The 20472-nt window shown below is 47.9% G+C and overlaps 1 protein-coding gene across 6 annotated transcripts in view; it reads right to left on the reverse strand.

The window, feature by feature from the left end:
* The window catches only part of swt1 (SWT1 RNA endoribonuclease homolog), a 276175-nt gene that overhangs the window by 149350 nt on the left and 106353 nt on the right, over nt 1-20472 (reverse strand). For all 6 annotated transcript variants that reach the window (XR_011948209.1, XM_072511255.1, XM_072511258.1 and 3 more), the window contains one exon: nt 13675-13863. Coding sequence is in view for 5 of the 6 variants with exons in the window: in XM_072511255.1 (XP_072367356.1) it covers nt 13675-13863 (189 nt within the window). In the remaining variant the exon portion in view is untranslated. The remainder of the gene's footprint in view (nt 1-13674; nt 13864-20472) is intronic.

The following is a 20472-nucleotide window of genomic DNA, read 5'->3' on the forward strand; positions in this document are numbered from 1 at the left end:
GGATCTCGTCCTCAATATCTGTCACCTTCTGCTCCACCACACGGAGCTCTGTCTCCTGGGTCTTTAATGTCTCCTTGAGCCCCTCAATTGCCTGTAGCAACGGGGTCAGCACCTCCCTCTTCAGCAGCTCCACGCACCGTCTCACAATTTCATGCTCAGGCCCCCATGTCGCCTGCGCTTTCTCCGCCGCCATCTTGTACTTCTCTCTTTCTGACCCTTTGGTCGACGATTCCTCGCGCTGCAGCCGCCGCCGCCGGTTTTTTCCTCCTTCGTTTGGGGGGGACTCCCTTCTCACACGCCCCACACCGGGTTGCGTCGTCGAAAAATTCCCGTTGAGGCTCTTAAAAGAGCCCGAAGGTCCGTCGGAGCTGGAGCCGCCGAAGCGTGCGGCTAGCTAGGCATCACCGCAACCGGAAGTCCCTTCAGTGGCCTTGATGAGGTCTTTTCACAGTTGTTCCCTCTGATGCTAGAATTCACCTTTGATACAGGCCCTCAGGTCAGCTTGCAGCTTTAAGCTTGCCCTTCCCCCCGCTGCATGCTGGAAGAGGCCCTGTTTATCCTGTAGTTGCAGCCAAATCTTTCACTGTTTCTGCGTGTGTCTGGCAACCAAGAGACATACCCTTCCTGGGGGACACTGTCGGGGGAATATTGCCGCCTTCTTCCCACACTGGGAAATGTCAAACAAATGCCGTGGGGGCCCTGTAAAAGAGCCCAAAAGTCCGTTCCAAGCAGGAGCTGCCGAATATGCGACCTAGCTCTGCATAGCCGCACCCGGAAGTCTTAGTTGCCATCTCTAAATACCCCCGAGGAAAGTGTCGTTGCGCTGCCTTGTGCAATCGCTGCAGTTCACTGGTGAAGATGCTCCCACTGTGCTTTTTAGGTGGGGAGTTCCAAGATTTGACCCAGCAATCGCAAAGGAACAATAATTTATTTTTTATTCATTAGTGCGCTGTGGATGTCACTGGACAGGCCAACATTTATTTCCCATCGCCAATTACCCTCGAGATGATGGTGCCGCATTCCTGAACTGCTGCAGCTTTGTGGTGTAGATACACCCACAGTGTATCAATTTATAAATGGCTGTTGTTTCCATCTTTGAGCAACTGCTGCAAGCAGATGCAAGTATCTGTGATTGCTAACACTGCTCATCAATTATTTCTGAAATCTATGTATTTTTAAAAGTTAATAATTTCTGATCGCAATGTTTCAAACTATACTACTATTCATTATCCAATAATCAGTGCTGAAAATTGCATGGCTACGAATGTTAAGTGAAGTTTTATACATGTATATATATATTATATATATATATATTTTTTTTTTGAAAATCTTTTTATCGGCTTTTCTCATATTTATAAACAGTTGTTACTGATATACATTACATTTTTCTTGCCTGCGCTGATTTGCTTTATTTTAGAGAAGTTTGTTTTTGTCCTTCATTTGACTAACTGTACGTACATTTTGCTGCCCTCTGGATCGGTCTGATATCCTCCCCTTCCTCTTTAGTAGTTTCCCCATTTTTCCCCTTCTCCACCCCCCCCCCCCCCCCCCCCCCCCCCCCACACACACACATAAGTTGCGCAGTCCTTTGGTTCTTCATCTTTTTTTCCCCCCATTGGCTCACTCCTCGTTGCTGGCCTCGAACGGGTTTTGGAACAGGCTGACTAACTGCCCCCCACCCCCCCCCCCCCCCCACCAAGTATCCAGGAAGACTTCCTCTGACGCTCGGATGGCATACTTAATCTTCTCCAGGTGGAGAAATTCCGAGAGGCCAGCAAGCCAGTCTGCAGCTTTTGGTGGTGCTGCCGATCGCCAGCCCAGCAGGATTCTTCAGCATGTGATTAGGGAAGCGAAAGCAAGGGCGTTGGTCCCCTTCCCCATGTGTAGCTCTGGCTGCTTCGATACCCCAAAGATTCCCACTATTGGGAATGGCTTCACCCTCACTCCCACAACCTTGACATTGCCTCGAAAAAGGCTGTCCAGAACCCAGCAAGCTTGGGGCAAGCCCAAAACATGTGGGTGTGGTTGCCCGGACCCCACTGGCACCGTTCACATTTGTCCTCCACCTCCAGGAAGAACCTGCTCATTCAGGTTCTGGTCAGGTGTGCTCAATGCACCACTTTGAGCTGCATTAGGCTTAGTCTTGCGCAGGAGATGGTGGAGCTCACCCTGCTCAGTGCTTCGTTCCAGAGTCCCCATCTCACCTCTGTCCCCAGTTCATCCTCCCATTTGTGTCTGGTCCCGTCCAGTGGTGTTCGGGCTCTGTCCAGTAGCTGTCCGTATATTTTCCCACATAGCCCCCCTTCTCGTTGCTTGTGCCTCTCAGGTTTTCTAGTAGTGTGCTTTGTGAGGCCCCGGGATACCCTACTGTCTCTTTGCGGAAGAAGTGCTTTATTTGGAGGTGTCTCAATTCCTGTCCTCTTGAGTTTCCACTTCCTCGCCAGTTCGTTCAGTGTCGCCAGTCTGCGCCCTACGTAGAAGTCCCCGACCGTCAGTGTGCCCCCGTCCCGCTGTTGTGCTTTCTTTTTCTCTGTCTTTTCTATGGCTCTGTTCCAATTATGGTAATCAGTGAGTTTGCCCTCCTTTCGTTTGATATTTATATTCTAATGCTCAGAGTCACCAGGTATCAAATGATACCACCACAAGGTTCAACCAGCTATCGATCAAAGAGCCAAACACCAGTTAGTTAGTTCAAGGTCAAGGGTACTTTATTTACACACAATTAGTGTTGCAACATAAACACTACTAGTTAACTACACCTATCGGCTAAGACAACCTATACTTAACTTCAGGCACCCGGCTTAGGCCAGAGGAAAAGTGACCGCTGTTCGATTCTGGATCTATCGAGTCCGAAGAAGTAACTGCTGCTCAGCTAGACTCACCCATCTGGTAGCGAGCGTTGAACTTGGACTTGCTTCTGGTGTTGCTGCACTTGGAGATGGTCGTGGCCAGGGTGCCAGGTCCAAGAGAGGACGAACATATGGCGAACTCTTCTTCTTATACTTGGGGGTTTTCGCGCTCTTTTGGGCGGTTCTTCAATTTGGACCCCACTAATTGGGTGATTCCTGATCACTCTGGTCGATTCCTAACCAATAAATGGCTTGGATGGTTGGGCGTATCCCAAGCGGTCACTGACCCCGTTGTTTACGCTTCACTTGAACATGGAGTGGCGTCGAAATGTCTGGGACTGTACCGGTCGCTCGAGTACCAGTCCTTTGTCTTGGTGAGGATGGGCCAACAATGCTAATCGCCCCATCAAAATGCTAATTGGTCGGAGTTTCCGTACCCGTCTGGACTTCTTGCTTGCAAATATACATTTCGGGCTCTGAGCCTGCTCGAGTCTTGCCTTGTCCATTTTACCCATTAGGCTTCGCGAGTTTGTGTGTTCCTAGTTGTAAGTGGCCATCCCAGATGGCTGCACTCCGTCCTCTTGACCCTCAACGAGAAGCATGAAGGTCCGGTTCTCTGAAATGCCGGGTACCCTCAATCAAGAACAGGTTCTACCCTACTCTGGGCTATGGATCAAAAACATTTACCTAAATTTCCCTAATACAACACATATCTAAAAAATTCTAAGGGGCCATTTAACATTCAATCCTATATTCCATTTTCCTCATAAATAAAAAGGAGACCTCTGTCTCTAACTAGACTACCCTCATGCTGCTATTTAACAATCAAAGAACTTATCTTACAATACAAAAATCCAATAGCAGCATCAAATTTCTTCTGATCACTAACATTCATATACAGAAAAAATAGCTTTATTAATGAAACAACAACCGCGGAATTTATTAAAGAGAAAGGTTCAGAAAGAATATGAGGTTTGCTGGAGTCCAAGGAAAGGGGCTCTGAAGGTGTATACTGGAGGGCGGGAGGCTCTCCTCCTCCATTTCCGCAATCTGATTGTCTGGATGACACTGCGCAATATGGCTATCACTAGTAAGGTTTCCATTGTGTATGACAGGCAGTACCATTTAATGAGATTCTCACACCATGTGGGGGTATCAGTGGATGGGTCTATGTGTGGTGTAGTGTCCGGACTGGGGGTGTTGTGTTGGGTAGTCGTGTTCGGGGCCTGTGTGGTGAGGGAGGTAGAGGTAGGTAACAGGCGCAACTGTACTGTTCCAACGACGATCATGATGTAGATCATCAGGTCCGTCTTCAAGCTGTTCAGGCTTTTCTCCATCTGTAAGTATCTTCGTATCTTCCTAGGGGTACAAGAATAATATGTTATTATCTTGTCGTTTAACATCTCTTCTGTATGTAGGTTTCTCCTTATCGTCAATTTCCCATTAGAATCGTCACCATATGTGACTCCCTCTTTTTTTTTTTTACAACCATTTGCGGAGACAAGACATCCGGAAAAAAATTCTGTTACAGTGCGAGCACTCTCGCAGCCTGTGTTTGATGGGCTGAGTGGGCGGACAATTTCCCCGACCTCTGCAAACTTGTTTTTCCAACCAAGTGATTCTGACATGTAAATAGTAGTTGGGGGGATAGCAACCAAAGGGTCGCCGGAAAGGGGCACAAGTTGTGGCAAAATGCATTCTTTAAACCACAGGAATGAAAAAGAACAGCACAAGAGTTTTGAAAACAATTCTCCAAACGGGATGCGTATGATCCACGGCAGGGCAAAAATGGGTGGAATCCCTGGGTAGGGCGGTGATCAGTGCCGTTGCTCCACTACACGAGCTTGGCTGACCAAAGGGGTCCTCAGGCAGGGCGGGGATAAGTGCCGTAACACCACTGCCTGAGTGACCTTCCAAGAGCGGTATGAATTTGGAAATATATGGGCTCCAACAAACTTGTTTCTTTAACTGCCATGTGGCGTCAGAAGAGTAGTTATGACTGTATCAAGAAAGTGTCCGTGAGGCTGACACACAAAACCGTCCAGGAGAGAACGTATAACATTTAAAAAACTAACTAAACAAGAAAAGCGGGCAGGTTCCATCAGAGTATAGGACACCGTCAATCGGTTCCGGACTCTCATCATCTGGATACCTCAAGGTTCCATCCCGAAAAGGGTTTCAATGGGGTTACCATAGTGGGAGTCAGATTCGGAGTCATCACTATCTCCCGGGTGCCAAACTAGTGTGTGGAGTTTGCGTGCTAACGCGGCGTGTGCCGATGTGGGGTCCATTTTGTCATTCAGTGTCAGGCGACAGGAATTATCACGGTGCCATTGTTTCATGTTCCGTATGGCAGTCGGGGCAAGGGGGTTGTTGCTATCGTCGGGTGGTGGGTCAGGTACTGGTGTGGGCAAATAAATCGCCTCAAAGGGGCTGAACATATCATGGTCGGTGTCTCTAGGGCTGTAGTGACTGGAGCCTGGTCTGTGTGTCCATTGTTCGGTTTTCTTAGGGGCTTCAGTTGTGCTGTCGCTAGCAGCCGAATCAAGCGTCAGGGTGAAATTTGATTCTGGGGGCGGGGTCAAGGTCGTGTCTGTGAACGTGCTGCTGCTGCTGGGGGAGGGGGGAAATTGGGTTGTCAGTGGGCGGGTCCTCGTTGTCTGCCATCGCCAATGAGAGGTGGTGCGAGTGGCTGCACTGCGTTCCATAAACCTTAAGCTGGTTTACATGGAACCATCCTGACTTTCCATTCGGATACGTGATTTTATAAACTGAGGGGCTTACTTTGTCCGAGATTGAATAGGGTCCTGCAAATTTAGGAGAGAGGAATGAGCTGGGGCTGTGTAAGGTTTTATCATCACTTGCTGTCCGACTGTATACTCTGTCGGGTGTACAGTCTTATCAAAGCAGGCCTCACTCGGCTTTCGTTTAGCACCTAGTGGAACTGCCGCAGCAAGCGGTGCTGCTTTAATATTTTCTACCATGTGCTGGACTGCTTTCTCATGGGTCAGGGCGATGACTGCGGGGCTGGCCAAATCAAGTCCAAATAAATACTCGGTACCCTTCATGGATCGTCCGGTAATGAGGGTATGGGGGGCATATCCTGTTGAACTCGACACTGTGTTCCTAATAAACAGAAGTGCAAATGGGAGCACTGTGTCCCATGTCATGTTGTGCTGCTGCACCATTTTTCCAAGTGTGGCCTTTAGTATCCGATTCATGCGTTCCACAATGCCGCTGGACTGAGGATGAGAGGCAATGTGAAACTTTTGCTTTTACCAAAAATGGTCATGACCTTTTTCATGACCCTGCCAGTAAAGTGCGAACCTTGGTTCGACTCGACTCAATACTACGGGGGAATCCCCATCAAGTAAAAACTTGCTCGGTTAGAATCTTTGCCGTGGCCTTGACCGTATTTGTTCTGGAGGGGAAAGCTTCGACTGAAGGTTTGTCCATGGGCCATTTACAGGGCGGGTGTGTCGTAGCTGGGCTTTTTTCACATATCTATCCGGGTTATTTTGTGCACAAATCAGGCAATTTTCAACGTAGTGGGATACATCGTTTTTTAAATCAGGCCACCAGCAGAGAGGTCTGAGGTTGGCAAGGGTGGATTCAATCCCTTGGTGTCCATGTCCGTCATGGAATTTACAAATTATCTCATTCCTGTCCCGGGTGGGGACTACATAAATGCCATCTTTTAAAACGATTCCCTCATGGATCGTTAAAGAATTCCTAAACTTTTCGTAGGGAGCTGGGAAGTTTCCTTTTAAAATTTCCTTCAATGCCTCGTCTTCCTTCTGTGCCTGGGCGAAGTCTTGGATGTTGGTCTGCGAGACCTGAACTGCGTGTACTGGGGCACTTTCGGGGGGTTGTCAAAAGTGGCGATGTCATGAGCCTGCCTTTGCTAGGGCATCAGCTTTCACGTTACTGGGTGGGGAGGAACGATGGTGACTTCTTACTTTAACTATGCCATATTTTTTGCTTTTCGCTGTCTGAAGGATATGTTTGAGCAATGGGGCTGAGAGTAGAGGAAAATAAATCCTCTAGATTCCCACAGGGGTAGGAATTCTGTTCGGCTGTTGCAGACAAACAAACTATCTGAATACATGTCTGTTGGGGTCGGGAACGAATCGGGGTGCTGGGCAATGTAAGCGATGGCTGCTAACTCGGCTGCCTGCGAACCTAAGTGGCAAGGCAACTTTAAAGCAATTTCTTCTAAAAGCGCGTCCTCTACATAAATCCCACATCCTGTGATCCTTTTTCCGGCAAGGACTGTGGAGGAGCCATCTACATAAATTCTCAATGCTTTGTCTGTGGGCTGGGTCGTCTGCAGTCGGATGCCTGTCTTTTTTGGTACTGACTTGGGTACAAAGGGGCCTGTACTGTGCTTGGGGGCTATGATCTCGCACTCATGTGGGGTTCCTGCATAGTGCAAATTGTCGGCCTGAAACGTGTGAGTCGCGTCCCTGTAGAAGCAGGGTCCATTGCGCTGCTCGAATTTGGCTTACTGTGCCATCTTTTAGTCTGCCGTCCAATAAAAGCTGTGTTGGGGTGTGCTCGGTCAAAATGGTTACTGGGTTGAGTCCGGTTATGTACGAGAAGTACGGTACCACCCAGAAAACTGCTAGCGGTGCCTTTCGCAGGCTGAAAATCCCAGCTCGACTGGATCTAAGACTCGTGAGGCATAGGCTACGGGTCCTAAACGATTGTGCCTTTCCTGCAGGAGTACGGCCGAAAGGGTTCGGACGGTGGTCGCTACCTCTATCGCATATGGGGAGTGTGGACCTGGGGCTTGCAGAGCGGGGTCAGTGTTTTAACGCATCCACGGCATCCGTGTGCTGTGGAAGCCATTTCCATGGGGCCTGTTTCTTTAGGAGCTCGGAAAATGGGGCTGCTTTTGTGGCGAATCCGTCTATGTGGTTTCTACAATATCCAACCAGTCCTAAAAATGACCGGAGTGCTGTAACGTTTTGGGGCAAGGGCAATTTTACAATGGAATCTATGCGTTTGTGTTCTGTTTCACGCGTCCCATGCGTGAAGACCGTACTTAAATATGTGACTTTTTCCTGGAGGATTTGGGCTTTCTTGGGGTTGATTTTGCATCCAATTGTCGTGAGTAATCCTAATCATTCCGAAAGAAGCGAAACGTGCTCTTCTTTGGTGTCCGTCTGCAGGAGCAAGTCGTCCACATACTGAACAAGGCATTCAGGGCGGGAAAATTTAGATAAGCCGTTTGTCAATTGTCTGTGAAAAATGGAGGGGGAATTGTGGAAGTCTTGTGGAAGGCACATCCACGTGTACTGCTGTCCCTGGAAAGTGAACGCAAATTTATACTGGCATGCTTTGTCCAGTGGTATAGACCAAAAGCCATTGCTAATGTCCAGTACCGTGAAAACTTTTGACTGGAGACCCTGTTTCAACATGGTCTCGGGACTTGTGGAAACGGTGGGGGCTGCTAGGGGAGTCACTTCGTTCAATTCCCTGTAGTCGATGGTCAGTCGCCATGAACCATCTGGTTTTCTGACTGGCCACATCGGGGCATTATTCGTCTATGCTACGGGTCGAATCACTGCTTGATTCAATAAACTTTGGATTACCTTGGCTATCTCTCCCTCGGCTTGCTGGGGGAAGCCGTATTGTTTCTGGGGCTTAGGATCGGGACCTGTAACGTTAACCACTCCTGGGGTTTTGCTACAGTCGTACTTGTGCTGGGCAAACGATGCCTTATGTCTTTTAAAGACTTCTTTAACCGTCTTGTCTGTGATAATGGTTTGTGGATCAAACCAGTACTCTCCTACTGAGCTGACTCGGTGTGCATAATCTCCTACTGTGAGCATGGGGAGGGCTCGCGGTGCTCTAGCCATTTTCCATATACATCTATTGACTGGGTCAAACGAAAGGTTGTGTGCACTCATGAAATCTATGCCTAAGATGCGTTCTGCTGCCTGGGGTAAATGTACTACAACGACCGAGCGTTTTGTTTGAATATTGCCAATCTGTACGTCCACAGGGGCTGTGATGTGTCCCTGCTGGAGGTGACCTGTAAAGCCACTAAGGGTAATGTTGTCCGTAGTGAGCCATATCTCTCTCTGGTACATGGTGGCGGAGTTAAACGTGGTTCAGGACCCTCCTGTGCCCCAAAGGAACTTTACTGGGTGTCCCCGGACTATGCCTGCAACTACCGGTCTTCCGGACTTATCCCAAAGGGTATCGCAGACCCAAGTTGGGGAGCCCGAACACCGTCAGTCAGTGCTGTTCATGGCCAAATTATTTGGTCGGGCACTAACACTGTGGATGGGTCTGGCATTGTTTCTAGGGGGGCATTTGTGTGCTGATTCCTTTGCAGTTTCGGGGGGGGGGGGGGGGGGGCATTGCATTCTCGGGCATAATGTCCCTCGTGTCCACAATTATAACATTCCTGTGTCTTGGGGTGCTGCGCTGTACCTCTGCCTTCATTTACCCATGTGAGGTCTTGGTGTGCCCTTACTGGATTCATTGTGGTGTCTATTCTCTCCTGCTCTGTCTTTCTATGTACGGACTGTTCCCAAGCTCTGGATAAGCGTTTCAGAACCCACACTTCATTGTGTGCCGGGTCTGAGGGGTCGTAACTGGCACATGCCTTCTGTCCTGCCTCTGTGGCATGGGATACTAGCGTACGGGTCCATTTGGCCGTATCGTCTGCTGATAAACGGGTGCGGGCTAACTTACCAAATACAGCGGTAAAGTGGATCCAGAGGCGTCCAGCAAACGGTGTTGGATGCTCTCCCTTTTTCTGTCTGCACCAGTTGAGTCATTCGACCGGATCTCCTCCGTTATAGCCAATGGCGTCTAAAATGGCTGTTTTCATCTCTTGGAGGCTACCTCCTCCTACATTTTGTGGGTCGGGAAGGGCTGAACTAATTGACGAATCAAGGCACATAACTATGAGCTTTACCTCTTCCTTCTCATCTAAACCGTACATGAGGGTCTGTTGCTTCATTAGTTTGAAAAAGTGGTGTGGGTCTGATGTGGGGTGGAAAGTCTCTATCTTATTGCGGGCATCTCTTAACTGGGTGATGGTTAATGGGGTTGTGTATACAAAATCGGGTTGGTCTTCCGCTGCATGGTGATGGGGTTTATGGGGTTGGGTGCTGCCTGTGCAGTCGGTGGTGCGGGTGCTTTTCTTTTCGGGGCCTGGGGGGCTCTATTTTGATTTTTGGCTCACTCACGTACCGTTGGGCCGTTTCTCTGAGTTCCTGCCAATTGGGGCCGTCTTCCTGATTTAGCTGTGGGCCAAAGGTATCTCTGAACCCATTCTAAACCGATAGCAGGGATAGCAATTTTGCAATCTGCTGCCTGCTTTTGGCATGATCCACCGAACTCTGCCTCTGTTCCGTGGTGGAACTGTGGAGTGCTCGGAGGGCTGCCTTCAAATCATCACATAGTTCTACCTGGTTCTCTGTTTCTTCTCTTACCATTACAGCGCGTTGCATGTCCTGGTAAGCCTTATCATACTGAATTTGGAAGCTGCTAAGGTGGGCGAGGCAGGATTGATGTGCCCTCTTGACATCATCCATTTCCTTGTCCTTCGCCGCTAACTGCTCCCGGAGCTGCACATTTAATCTCTCGCTTTCACTAATATCTCCCTCTCTACTTCGCACCTTCTCCTTAAGCTGTTTACGGGGCATCCTCACAACCTCCTCTGTGCCTCGCAATTGTGCCAGACAAGACACGATTGCCATCGGCTTACGAACCTTGCTTAAACTTTTCTTGTGGATCACGGTCAGGCTGTCCCACCAAGTCTGTCCTATGCTGCCAGGACCTGTTTCCTCATTTGCGCAAAACTCCGACCATAGGGGCCATCCCTTTAGGTATCTCCTAATCTCTTCTTCCCATACGGGACACTGTTCTGATCTATTGGTCGCTGCGACCTCGGGATCTTGTGGATGCATAAGGCATTCTATTGACTTCATAGCCATCCCTACAACTACTTCTGTTTCTACCAGAAATTTGGTACAAGGGGGAATAAAGCAGTGGTGCAAACACGGGTACGGCTCAAGCTATTTTCCGGTTTACGCAACTCCCGGAAGTTTTACAGAACAAAATCTATCGAGGTTACCTTCCATCCCTTTGTTAGTGCGCATGCAAATTACACACTTCCAAATTTGAGGCTTGATCGATACTGGTTTCGCTTGTGGTTTCTTTTACTTTGCCAATTTGGATTCTAATTCAAATGCTTTTGTGGGTTCTCTCGGAGTGGCATGGTCACTTCTAGGTCGAGTACCGTCAGATGTCGCCAATAACTGTTGTGCTTTCTTTTTCTCTGTCTTTTCTATGGCTCTGTTCCAATTATGGCAATCAGTGAGTTTGACCTCCTTTCTTTTGATATCTATGTTCTGATGCTCAGAGCCGCCAGGTATCAAATGATACCACCACAAGGTTCAACCGGCTATCGATCAAAGACCCAAACACCAGTTAGTTAGTTCAAGGTCAAGGGTACTTTATTTACACACAATTAGTCATGCAACATAAACACTACTAGTTAACTATACCTATCGACTAAAACAACCTGTACTTAACTTCAGGCACCCAGCTTAGGTCAGAGTAACAGTGGCCGCTGTTCGATTCTGGATCAATCGAGTCCGAAGAAGTAACTGCTGCTCAGCTAGGCTCATCCATCTGGCAGCGAGCGTTGAACTTGGACTTGCTTCTGGTGTTGCTGCACTTGGAGATGGTCGTGGCCGGGCCTCCAAGAGAGGACGAACTCGTCTTCTTATACTTGGGGGTTTTCGGGCTCTTTTGAGCGGTCCTTCAATTTGGACCCAACTAATTGGGTGATCCCTGATCACGCTGTTTGATTCCTAACCAATAAATAGGCGGGGGCTTGGATGGTTCGGCATATCCCAAGCGGTCACTGACCCCGTTGTTTACGCTTCCCTTGAACATGGAGTGGCGCCGAAATGTCTGGGACTGTACCGGTCACTCGAGTACCAGTCCTTTGTCTTGGTGAGGATGGGCCAACAAATGCTAATCGCCCCATCAAAATGCTAATTAGTCGGAGTTTCGATACCGTCTGGACTTCTTGCTTGCAAATATACATTTCAGGCTCTGAGCCTGCCTGAGTCTTGCCTTGTCCATTTTACCCGCTAGGCTTTGCGAGTTTCTGTGTTCCTAGTTGTAAGTGGCCATCCCAGATGGCTACACCGCCTCCATCATTTGAAGGTGGTATCTAGCATGGCTGGGGGGAATCTGTGATTGTCGCAGATGGGGGCCATATGGGACATTTTGGCTGTCCCAAAGTGCTGTCTCACCTGGGTCCACGTTCTCAGCATGGCCACTACCACTGGGCTCGTTGTGTACCTTGTTGAGGAGGATGGGAGTGCTGCTGTGGCCAGGGCCCGGAGGGTTGTTCCTTTACAGGATGCCTCCTCCATTTGTATCCAATCTGTGTCAGGTTCTTGTACCCATCCCCTCACTTTTTCTGCCGTTGCTGCCCAGTGGTAGTATTGTAGGATCGGTAGAGCCAGGCCTCCTCTGACTTTCCCTCTTTGCAGCTTCGGTTTGGGAATTCTCGGGTTCTTGCTCCCCCCACACAAACGTCATGATTAGCCTGTCTATTATTTGGAAATAGGCCTTGTGGATGAAGATCGGGATAGATCTAAACAGGAAGAGGAACCTTGGCAGTACGTTCATCTTGATCGTCTGCACTCTTCCCGCCAGGGAGAGTGGGACTGAGCCCCACCGTTGAAGGTCTTTTCTTACTTCCTCCACCAGGCTGGTAAGGGTCCACTTGTGGATCTGTGTCCAGTCTCTGGCTATTTGGATCCCCAGGTAACGGTATCTGTTCTGGGCTGTTTTGAACGGGAACCCCTTCAAGCTCTGTCCCTCCCACTTCTGGATTCACTGGGAATGTCTCGCTTTTGCCCAGGTTAAGTTTGTAGCCCGAAAAGGTTCCAAACTCTTTCAGTATTTGCAGTATTGCCTTCAGTCCCTCCTCTGGTTTCGAGACATAGAGGAGGAGGTCATCTGCATAGAGTAAGACTCTGTGCTCTCTGTCTCCTCTCCAGATTCCCTTTCAGCTTTTTGCGTCCCGCAGGGCTATCGCCAGGGGTTCGATTGCTAGCGCAAACAAGACTGCAAGAGTGGGGACAGGGGGCAGCCCTGTCTTGTTCCTCTCTGTAGCTGGAAGAATTCAGAGCTGGTGGTGTTAGTTCGGACACTCACTTTGGGAGTGTTGTACAGGAGTCTCACCCAGGCGGTGAATCCCACTCCTAGCCCAAACTGCTCCAGTACCTCGAGGAGGTACCTCCATTTGATTCTGTCAAAGACCTTTTCTGCGTCCAGGGAGACGTTCACCTCTGGTGTTCTCTCCTCGGGAGGGGTCATTATCACATTGTTAAATGAAGATATAATTAGACCTGGCTCATTCCTCCCCCACAATTTTTACTTCAAATATTGTGGCTTACATATTGAGATAGCCTACTGGACGAGGTTTTGGAATAGGACGTGCCTATAGAACAATATACTTAGCACTCTGCTTTCAAAAGTCAAAAAGAGGAAGAAAATTAATATTAAATACAACGTTAAAGTGATTAATAAAACAGGACAGCACTGATATAAAATTGCAGTGGCATTGAATGGGATAAAGCAAGAATAAAATTGCAAAATTAAGTTTAGAACATGTCTTCTTGATTGCTTTTGTCATTCAATAAACTGCACCCTACCATCAGACCTTTTTTTCATGCTTACTTACCCTGGTGACCTAGAGATAGCAAGCTGTCAAAATGTGTGGCCGCTGATATAGAATATCTCAGAAAAGGTACAATGACGACACTGTGTAACTTACAGAACTTTTGAGCTGCTTGTTGCATGGACTGACCCCATACATGCGGATGTCGAATTTTGAAGCAGGAATAAATGAACTGTACAGCAGGTATGGCTTTACGATTCACACCTCGAGAGAGCTTTCCGTTTTTTAAGGAATCCAGTTCCTGTAGAACTACCCATGGGATAACTATAATTGGGAAACCGACACCTGTAATGAGAGAAATGTAACTGTACAATTGGACTGTATACTTATGCAAGTGGCATGCCATTTAGACAACACTAATTAAGCTATCGTCAGAGCGGTTTTCCAGTAATATTGATATAATTTAACGAGAGTCGCCTAGGACTCATACATCCTGAAGATGAGAGCATGATGCCAGTACTAGAAAAAAACAATTGACTTCTGGTGGCGGTCATGCATTAAACAGCCGTCTACTTGGTGGCTCCCGTGCAGGGAAACTTTTAATTGCCCATGAGTCCCAATTGAATCTTTGAATAATACGGTCCCGAGGTCCCAATCTTTGCTGGTGAAGGGGTCAGCTATGCAAGCATAGTCCGGAATGCACACAACGAAGAGCAACGGGGATAAAAAGAAAGTGGCTGCAGGCAGACTGTGAGGCACTGGAGAATGCAGTTGAAGGCGCGATGGTGGTGGACCCGGTGTCGGCACTTCCAGCCCAATGGTCTCCTGCTCAGTTAGTAGACTTTTTAATTGCTCAATTCCAGACGCAGAGGTTGGAAACCTCTGAAGGTCTTGTAAGGGCCATTCACCTGATTAAGGTAGCAGAGAGAGTTGAGCAGCGTCTGAAGGCTCAGGGCACCTCGCTTCAAATAATGGCGGAGTCTGTCGCTGACCACAAGGACCGGCTGGCCTCAATGGATGCAGAGCTTTCCTAGATTGCCTATAGTTTCAAAAAGTTAAGGTTAAGGTGGACGAGCTGGAGAATCAAGAGTATCGGCAAAATATCCGAATAGTCAGCCTGCCGGAGGGGTTGGAGGGCTCACAACCCTCAGAGTATGTGGCACAGATGCTGCAGAAGCTGGTAGGCAAGAAAGTTTTCAGTCACCCACTCCAGGGTTGACCATGCACACAGAACGTTGGGAAGGCGGCCAAAGGCAATAGTGGTGCAACTGCACCATTTCCTGGACAAGGAAAAAATTCTGGTGGGCCAGGCACGCGAAGAGCTCATAGGAGGGAAGCGTAATCAGAATATACCCCGATTGGGGTACGGAACAAGCTAAACGCTGCACCGGATTCGGCAAAGTCATGGCGGTCCTGCACAACATAGAACATACAGTGCAGGAGGCCATTCAGCCCATCGAGTCTGTACCAACCCAATTAAACCCTCACTTCAACCCTGTCCCCATAACGCAATAACCCCTCCTAACCTTTTTTGACAGTAAGGGCAATTTATCATGGCCAATCCACCTAACCTGCATGTCTTTGAACTGTGGGAGGAAACTGGAGCACCCGGAGGAAACCCACGCAGACACGCACAGACAGTGACCCAGCGGGGAATCGAACCTGGGACCCTGGCGCTGTGAAGCCACAGTGCTATCCACTTGTGCTTCCGTGCTGGCAAGGAGGTGTGAGATTTGAAATGCTGTATCTGGCCCATTTGTGGACCACCTTTCGTAAACAGGAGTACTTTTAACACACCCCAGAGGAGGCGGATAAGTTTCTTCGGGGCGAGGGGACTGGGAATCTGTAAATACGTTAAAATGTTGTTGTTCTGTTCTGTGAGGATTGTGTTCTTAGTTTGATTGTTGTGCATTCTTGTACCGTTGCTATGTTCTTCTATCACTCTCCTTCCTGTTTTTCATTTTAAATGAGGTGGGTCTGATGTATGGGTGCTGGGGAGATGTGGAGGGCGAGTTAGGGGTTATTTATTTCTATATTTTTTTATGATCGGGTTTGGGTGAAAAGGAAGATTCAGGGAAATTGCAGGCCTCATTCGGGACTGAGAGAGAGAGAGAGATGAAGAGAGAGATGAGGAGAGAGAGGAGAGAGGGAGAGAAAGAGAGAGGGAGCGAAAGAGAGAGAGAGTAAAAGAGAGAGAGTAAAAGAGAGACAGTAAAAAAGAGTAAAGAGAGTAAAAGAGAGTAAGAGAAAGAGAGTAAAAGAGAGAGTAAGAGAGTAAAAGAGAGTAAGAGAGAGTAAAAGAGAGAGAGTAAAAGAGAGAGAGTAAGAGAATAAAAGAGAGAGGGAGAAAGAGAGAGAGATAAAAGAGAGAATAAAAGAGAGAGAGAATAAAAGAGAAAATAAGAGAGAATAAAAGAGAGAGAGTAAAAGAAAGAGAGAGTAAAAGAGAGAGAGTAAAAGAGAAAGAGAGAGCGAGAGAGAGAGAGAGAGAGAGAGAGAGAGAGAGAGAGAGAGAGAGAGAGAGAGAGAGAGAGAGAGTCCTGGAGCTGGATCGATCGTGCCCTAGATCCAGGAGGATATTGCAATGGCTGGGGAGCTCTCAAGAATCGTGCAGCTTATGGGCGGCGTGGATCCATCATGCTTTGGGAGGCCAAGGACAAAGGAGTTTTCTTTCTTTTCATATGTTCACAAGTGTTATTCTCGAATATATTTTCTTTGTTTTAAGCGAGACATTGATTTCTGGAGCTGCGAGGCCAGAGTTCGCGCCGATTGTGGTGTCTGACCATGCTCCGCACTGGGTGGGTCTGCAGGCCGAAATGCCGTCTCCTAGGTGTCCCTGTGGATAAGGAAATATGTGAGAGGTTGGATGGGACCATTTGTAACTATGGACCAGAATGACACAGGGTGGTCTCTTCCGGGTGCTGTGGGAGGCACTGACGGCTGTGGTTGGGGGAAGAGCTCATTTTGATCCAGGCGCACATTAAGCAAGAGGAGCAAACAAGATTGGTGGAGGAGATCTTAGCAGTCGATCGCAGTTACCTGGAACTGTTGAACTAGCGACAGAGGCTCCAGATGGAGTTTAATCTGGTCACTTCAGGTAAGGTAGTGAGACAACTGCGCAGAGCTAGGGGGTTCGTGTACGAATATGGGGAGAAAGCTGGCAGGATGATCGGCCACCATCTGAGGAAACAGATGGCTGCTAGGGAAATAGGTACGCTTAGGGGGGGGCGAGGTGCCAACGGACCAAGCAGGGATTAATAAAATGTATAAGTCCTTTTATCAGAGACTATACCAATCGGTCCCTCCACGTTATCACAGGCTTCCATTTCCCCCATCTAAAAAAAGGACAAAGATCCTGAGCAATGTGGATCTTAGCGTCTGATTTCACACCTAAATAATAATAATAATAGTTTATTGTCACAAGTAGGCTTCAATGAAGTTACTGTGAAAAGCCCCTAGTCGCCACATTTCGGCACCTGCTCGGGAGGCTGGTACGGGAATTGAACCCGCGCTGCTGGCATTGTTCTGTATTACAAGCCAGCTGTTTAGCCCACTGTGCTAAACCAGCCCCTATGTAGATGCAAAGCTTCTGGCCAAGATCTTGGTTACCCATTTTGAGGGATGTGTGACTGATGTGGTTGGAGAGGACCAAACCGGGTTCGTAAAAGGCAGATTGCTAGTGACCAATATACGGAGGTTATTGGACGTAATCATAATGACCGCAGGAGGAAGTGAGGCAGAGGTCGAGGTGTAAATGGATGCCGAGAAGGCATTTGACCTAGTAGAATGGGTGTACCTATTTGACATTTGGGTTCGGACAGGGATTCATCGACTGGGCTAAGCTGTTGCATAAAGCCCCAAAAGCAAGCATCTCCACTATTAACTCGAGTATTTCACTTTGCAGCATGGGACGAGGTAGGGGTACCCACTCCCTCCTCTGCTGTTCGCCCACGCGATCGAGCCATTGGCAATGGCTCTTCGGACGTCTCGGGGATGCAAGGGTATTGAACGAGGGGGTGGGAGGCGAGGTGGTGGAGCACCGGCTCTCTTTGTACGCGGATGACATCCTATTGCACGTTTCTAACCACATAGAATCATTTAATAAGATTCTGGGGATTCTGGGTGAGTTTAGCACCTTCTCCGGATACAAGCTTAATATGGCTAGGAGAAGGGCAGCACGGTGGCGCAGTGGGTTAGCCCTGATGCCTCACGGCGCCGAGGTCCCAGGTTCGATCCCGGCTCTGAGTCACTGGCCGTGTGGAGTTTCCACATTCTCCCCGTGTTTGCGTGGGTTTCGCCCCCACAACCCAAAAAGGGTGTGCAGGGTAGGTGGATTGGCCACACTAAATTGTCCCCTAATTGGAAAAAATGAATTGGGTACTAAATTTATTTATTTTTTTAAATAAAGAAAATATGGCTAGGAGCGGGATGTTTCGGATTGGCTCCCCGGAGCACAGGAGGGGTGTTTGAGCGGGCTCCCGTTTTGCCTGGCTAGAAAGAGCTTTCGTTATCTGGGGATCCAGGTGGCACAGTACTGGGCCCAGCTTCACAAGTTAAATCTGGCAAGCTTAGTAGAAGGGATGAAATAGGAGTTTAAAAGATGGGAAAGACTGCCGCTATTTTTGTCCAGAAGAGTTCAGACAATAAAGATGGTGATCCTGCCGAGGTTCCTTTTTATATTCCAGGATCTCCCAATCTTTTTGCCCAAAATTTTTTCAGAAAGATCAATAGGTTTATTCTGGGCTGTGTGGGGGTGGGGAGGGTTCCCCGTATTAAAAGAGTTTGTCTGGAGAGGGGGAGATGGGGTGGTGGTCTGGCTCTCCTTAATTTATAAAGTTACTACTGGGCTGCTAATATTGTTATGGTCCAGAAATGGATGTTCGACCAAGGGTCAGTGTGGTGCAGGGTGGAGAAGGCCTTGTGTAGAGAGACCACCTTAAGGGCGTTGGCCTCAGCTCCTTTTCCATTCTCACTGATCCACACATCAAATCCAGTGGCAATGTCCATTCTGAGGGTGTGGAATCAGTGTGGCTACATTTTGGCCTTGAGAGCATGTACAGAAAGGCCCCGATTTGTGGTAGCCAAATCCCAGGGAGATTGGATGGCAGGTTTAAGGAATGGGACCATGGGGGATAGAATGCTTTCAGGACCTGTTTTTGGGTGGTAAGTTTGCGGACCTAACTGGAGGCTTACCAATTGCCCAGCAAGATACCTTCAGATCAGGGTCTTTTTGAGTAAAGAGGTGGGTTCATTCCCAATGTTGCCACCCTTGGGTCTGTAGGACAGGCTCCTCTCGGGAGATGATATCGGGGAGGGCAAGATCTCCAATGTATATGCTGAGTTGGCCAGGAAAAAGAAAGTTTCGGTGGCGGCAATGAGGAATTGGGACGCAAGGTGCGGGGTTGGATTTGGGAGGAAGCACTGCGTAGGGTTAATGCATCCTTGTTGTGTGCTGGACTAGTCTTATTCAGCTTAAAGTTGTGCATAGAGCACAGATGACACTGGCAAGGCTGAGCCGATTCTTCCCAGGAGTGGCTGATCAGTGTGCACGGTGTGCCGGATCTCCTGCGAATCATGGCCACATGCCATGGTCTTGTCTAAAATTGTTAGGGTTCTGGGAGGGAGTCACGGATGTATTGTCTCAGGTGGTGGTAATGGTGGTCGCCTTCTCCATGGGTAGCTATTTTTCAAGTGTCTGAGGAACCAAGTGTCTTGGTGGGGAAGAAGGCCGATGTCATGGCTTTCGCCTCCCTATTAGCCCGAAGGAGAATTTTGCTGAACTTGGATCCAAATATCGGGTCATGGGTGCGGGATCTTGCTGAGTTTCTTCATTTGGAGAGAATTAAGTTTGTGATTAAAGGTATGGATGAGGGGTTCTTCATGAGGTGAAAGCTGTTCATTGACTTTTTCAAGAAGCATTAGAACGTCTTTGGGGGGGGGGGGGGGACGGAGAGAGATGGGGAGGGGGGTACAGTAACTATTGGCTGTTGAGGAGTAAGCTGATATTCTATTTTGTTTTTATACAATTCTTTGGGGGTCTGGCTGATATACTTTATATATATATATATGGGGGGTTCCTGCTGTGTTATATTGCTGTCGTGTGATATGTATTGTTAATACGTTATGCAATGTTCAATACTGTTTTATGTTATGGACTGTTCCAGTTTTTGTATTTTCCGAATATACCTTCAATAAATTATCTTTTTTTTTTTAAAAACAGTAAACGATCAGTAGATTAAAAATTCCTTTATCATGCTACCTGTGGGAACAGGTGGATTTATCAGCATACTATTGGAATAAGCAGCTCTTCCAATACTATAATAACTGCTCAAATCTCGTTGGCTGCACCACCAGGGGTGGTGGCATAGTTGGGGGACTTATAAGGAGTTCCTCATGTTGGAGACAATTAAGGTTGCCCTCAGGGGATTGGAGGAGGGTTTTGTCATATGGTGGAGGCTGTTTCTGTCCTTGTTGGGGATTTGTTTGTTGCGGGAAGGGGAAATTGAACAAACTGTACGCACTATGTATTGTTGGTGCTATGTAAATGGCTTTTGATGGAGGATGTTTGGAATAAAATATACTTTTTAAAAACTGAACAAATCTCGAGGGGCAGATTAAAGCTTTCAGGTGGGTTTTGAACCCATAAAGGGTTTGATACAGATAATGCCAGACTCTTACTAGCCAAACAAACCAAAATCTAAAATTCAAGAGTCTGCTGTAGAAGTATCATCACTATTTGAAATGACCAAAAAGGTAGGTTGATCACAGCACGGCTAATATAGTTACAAATCTTTTCCAACAAAACACTGAATTTCAATGTACTATGTTGTTATAAAAGTGTAACGTTGGGACTGAACATTAAATTATCTATCCATATGATTCCAAAAGCTACATTATAACAGTAGCAGTGGTATTATCTACTTTTGTTGGAAGCTTAGCATGAAAACACTTAAA

Source organism: Scyliorhinus torazame, chromosome 7 (assembly GCF_047496885.1).
Source record: "Scyliorhinus torazame isolate Kashiwa2021f chromosome 7, sScyTor2.1, whole genome shotgun sequence".
Taxonomy (NCBI): Eukaryota; Metazoa; Chordata; class Chondrichthyes; order Carcharhiniformes; family Scyliorhinidae; genus Scyliorhinus; species Scyliorhinus torazame.